The sequence below is a fragment of the Schistocerca cancellata genome, chromosome 3 (assembly GCF_023864275.1).
Source record: "Schistocerca cancellata isolate TAMUIC-IGC-003103 chromosome 3, iqSchCanc2.1, whole genome shotgun sequence".
NCBI classification, from domain to species: Eukaryota; Metazoa; Arthropoda; class Insecta; order Orthoptera; family Acrididae; genus Schistocerca; species Schistocerca cancellata.
The window spans coordinates 75,455,499-75,459,798 of NC_064628.1; the positions used below are offsets into that span (position 1 = coordinate 75,455,499).

General features: G+C 49.2%; 1 protein-coding gene across 1 annotated transcript; it reads left to right on the forward strand.

Moving 5' to 3' along the window:
• The first annotated feature begins 475 nt into the window (after window positions 1-475).
• Window positions 476-3,814, forward strand: LOC126177033 (cuticle protein 16.5-like). The gene is made up of 2 exons (XM_049924266.1): window positions 476-526; window positions 3,295-3,814. The coding sequence occupies exons 1-2, from the start codon at window positions 515-517 to the stop codon at window positions 3,736-3,738; spliced, it is 456 nt and encodes a 151-aa protein (XP_049780223.1). The 5' UTR covers window positions 476-514; the 3' UTR covers window positions 3,739-3,814.
• Window positions 3,815-4,300: the final 486 nt, after the last annotated feature.

Sequence of the window (4,300 nt, forward strand, 5' to 3'; positions counted from 1 at the left end):
TTTTCACAAAGATAAAACAAGCGGTAAGTAGCACACAAAAACGCTGGGATTGACCAGAGATGGAACCAGAGACCTTTGGATTTGTGATCTGACACTTCGTTATTGAACTACTGAGCCATATAAGCGTTACCGAGTCATTTAATAACCAATCGTATGTGTAACACAGAAATGAGTAGAGGTAATTTAAATTATGAAGACAGATATTGCGTTTCGATCGACAGCGACCACTTCTTAATTTATTTAAGAAATGTTTAAATCGCCTTGGTCACTGACACATATTCAATTTATTCTGTTAAAAAAACGGAACTTCCATCCGGAACACACATTCCGGGAGGCGTGTGGCCATCGCAAGACAACGCCCACGGGAGGACCTCGCACAAGGCCGGCAGTGCAAGGTTCGATACTTTCACGCATTGTGACGTACACTTGACCGACATCGTATAAATAGCGGGCCGATACCAGACAGAAGCACATTTCGGCAGCAGCAGTAGCAGCAGCAGGAAGCAGCATAACCATGAACACCCTGGTACGTACCATTCTTACAGACTCTATTAGCAAATTCCTCGTTAGAGCCCCCTACGTTATCCTCTAACGAATAGCTACTGTTCTCTTACATTTCATCGTTAACGGTACAAGTCTAGTTGGAGCCAACATGAAATGTAACATAAATTTTGTATATTCGCTAAGAAATTCGAAACTGCAAAGAAGGACTTTAATTTTCTTTGAAAATCTTGGAAAATGTATTAAATACATAAAGGAAATTTGCGGGTAAAACTCATATTATAGTACTGCACAGCATTTACTGGTCGTAACCACGTAGTCTGAGACACAATGCAGCTGATTTCAGCTACAGTCTGTTAAGTAAGAGCGTGGTCGGAATGAAACGCAGATTGTAAAAGGTATCACCTTTTTTTTCACAGCCTAGTTGAGGGAACCAACGTCCTTCGTTGAGTGTGCATAAAGCATTACTTTACTTTGAATTCTTGACTAAGTTACACGAGAAGGTACATGATGAGTACAACTTCGTCATATTTTGAGGCTGGGTTTCTCTGTAGCCTCCGCAAAGGTCAGAAAATAAGTCAAACCACAGCGTCTAAAAATATGATGAAACCAATGTACACTCCTGGAAATGGAAAAAAGAACACATTGACACCGGTGTGTCAGACCCACCATACTTGCTCCGGACACTGCGAGAGGTCTGTACAAGCAATGATCACACGCACGGCACAGCGGACACACCAGGAACCGCGGTGTTGGCCGTCGAATGGCGCTAGCTGCGCAGCATTTGTGCACCGCCGCCGTCAGTGTCAGCCAGTTTGCCGTGGCATACGGAGCTCCATCGCAGTCTTTAACACTGGTAGCATGCCGCGACAGCGTGGACGTGAACCGTATGTGCAGTTGACGGACTTTGAGCGAGGGCGTATAGTGGGCATGCGGGAGGCCGGGTGGACGTACCGCCGAATTGCTCAACACGTGGGGCGTGAGGTCTCCACAGTACATCAACGTTGTCGCCAGTGGTCGGCGGAAGGTGCACGTGCCCGTCGACCTGGGACCGGACCGCAGCGACGCACGGATGCACGCCAAGACCGTAGGATCCTACGCAGTGCCGTAGGGGACCGCACCGCCACTTCCCAGCAAATTAGGGACACTGTTGCTCCTGGGGTATCGGCGAGGACCATTCGCAACCGTCTCCATGAAGCTGGGCTACGGTCCCACACACCGTTAGGCCGTCTTCCGCTCACGCCCCAACATCGTGCAGCCCGCCTCCAGTGGTGTCGCGACAGGCGTGAATGGAGGGACGAATGGAGACGTGTCGTCTTCAGCGATGAGAGTCGCATCTGCCTTGGTGCCAATGATGGTCGTATGCGTGTTTGGCGCCGTGCAGGTGAGCGCCACAATCAGGACTGCATACGACCGAGGCACACAGGGCCAACACCCGACATCATGGTGTGGGGAGCGATCTCCTACACTGGCCGTACACCAATGGTGATCGTCGAGGGGACACTGAATAGTGCACGGTGCATCCAAACCGTCATCGAACCCATCGTTCTACCATTCCTAGACCGGCAAGGGAACTTGCTGTTCCAACAGGACAATGCACGTCCGCATGTATCCCGTGCCACCCAACGTGCTCTAGAAGGTGTAAGTCAACTACCCTGGCCAGCAAGATCTCCGGATCTGTCCCCCATTGAGCATGTTTGGGACTGGATGAAGCGTCGTCTCACGCGGTCTGCACGTCCAGCACGAACGCTGGTCCAACTGAGGCGCCAGGTGGAAATGGCATGGCAAGCCGTTCCACAGGACTACATCCAGCATCTCTACGATCGTCTCCATGGGAGAATAGCAGCCTGCATTGCTGCGAAAGGTGGATATACACTGTACTAGTGCCGACATTGTGCATGCTCTGTTGCCTGTGTCTATGTGCCTGTGGTTCAGTCAGTGTGATCATGTGATGTATCTGACCCCAGGAATGTGTCAATAAAGTTTCCCCTTCCTGGGACAATGAATTCACGGTGTTCTTATTTCAATTTCCAGGAGTGTAATTTGTCCCAAGTTGTGTAAAACTCTATAACTTGCCTTATAAACGTGGATGACTGAAGAACGTGACTGAAGCGGTAAAGTGGCTCCAAAAGTGGAAAAAAATAATGTTAACCTTTTTTCGGGAACACCTTCCTTAAAATTGCGTCAAGTGCAAGGAAAGCTCATTTTGAGATAGCTGTCAAAAACAGTTTGTCGCATTTGGAGGTCTCTTCGCGGTGAATACGGGAGAAACTTCGTTTCAAACACGTCTCGGGTATGCCAAGCACTTAACGACGCTGCACGTGACAGGATGTGTTATTTATTGTAGTTGAATCTGTCTTTTGTTCATATATGATGTACGTATATGATCTAGGTTGTTGTCAAATACATTTTTCTACTGATTAACCCAACCATGATCATGCCTAAAAGACTGCACACGCTACCAGGATTGTAAAAGGCGAGTAAAACCCATGTAAACTGTTGACGACGTTGTTAGGTACTTCAAACAGGATTGATAGCAGGAAAGTTGGCGATATTCTCGCAGAATATTTGGGTAAGGTTAACGAAACAACATTGAACGTAAGAAGAGCAGCAATTCCACTGAATTTACTTGGGTTTCAGGAAACGTTTCGCTCTGTTGGAATAGGAGAAGTAGTTGTAAGTGTTACCTACTACGCACTTTACCGTGGTTTGTGGAACATTTATTGAACTGCAGACCTTGTAAGTTATGGAAATTAGGGCGAGTACTTATTTTAGTGGCATTCTGTATTTCAGATCGTCCTGAGTGCCATCCTGGCCGTTGCCGTGGCTAAGCCCGGCTACCTGGGCGCCGCCCCCGCAGCAGTCGTCGCCCCCGCCGCGTACGCCGCCCCCGCTGTGGTCGCCGCCCCCGTGCACGCCGGCTACGCCGCCTACGGCCCCGCCCCCGTGGCCGTGCGCTCCGACGGCTACCTGCTGGACACCCCTGCCGTCGCCGCCACCAGGGCCGCCCACCTGACCGCCGTCGCCCAGACTCAGGCCCGTGACGCCGTCGTCAACGGCGCCGCCGCCCTGGCCGCCCACGCCGCCCACGCCTACGCTGCCCACGCTTACGCCGCCCCCGCTGTGGCGTACGCCGCCCCAGCCCATGTCGCCTATGCTGCTCCTGCAGCGTACGCCGCCCCCGGCGCTCTCGCTGCCGCCGCCCACCTCCACGCTAAGGCTGCTCTGCTCGGCTGAAATGTCGTCTGTACAAAAAGTGCTCCTTTTGAAAATAATCTACAAAAAAATTAAATAAATATTTTAAATCACCATATTTTTCAACTTTTTTTCATTTCTGTGACCAGATAGTAATGCATCAGAATCATATTCTAGCTACTTACAAACTGTGTATCTACCTTTGGAAGTGAAAAAGGAAACCATTGTTGGTACCAGCAACAATGAGAACACGTACTTGGTATTCTGTTTAGATCACACCGTCCTACTTATGTGCTGTTAAAGTAATATCAAATAATGTTTTCTGGCTGACAGCTGACACCTGAGTCAGGGAAGTATTGCACATATACAGGGTGTTACAACAAGGTACGGCCAAACTTTCAGGAAACATTCCTCACACTCAAAGAATGAAAATATGTTACGGGGACATGTGTCCGGAAACGCGTACTTTCCATGTTAGAGCTCATTTTATTACTACTCTTCAAATCACATTAATCATGGAATGGAAACACACAGCAACAGAACGTACCAGCGTGACTTCAAACACTTTGTTGCAGGAAATGTTCAAAATGTCCTCCCTTAGCCA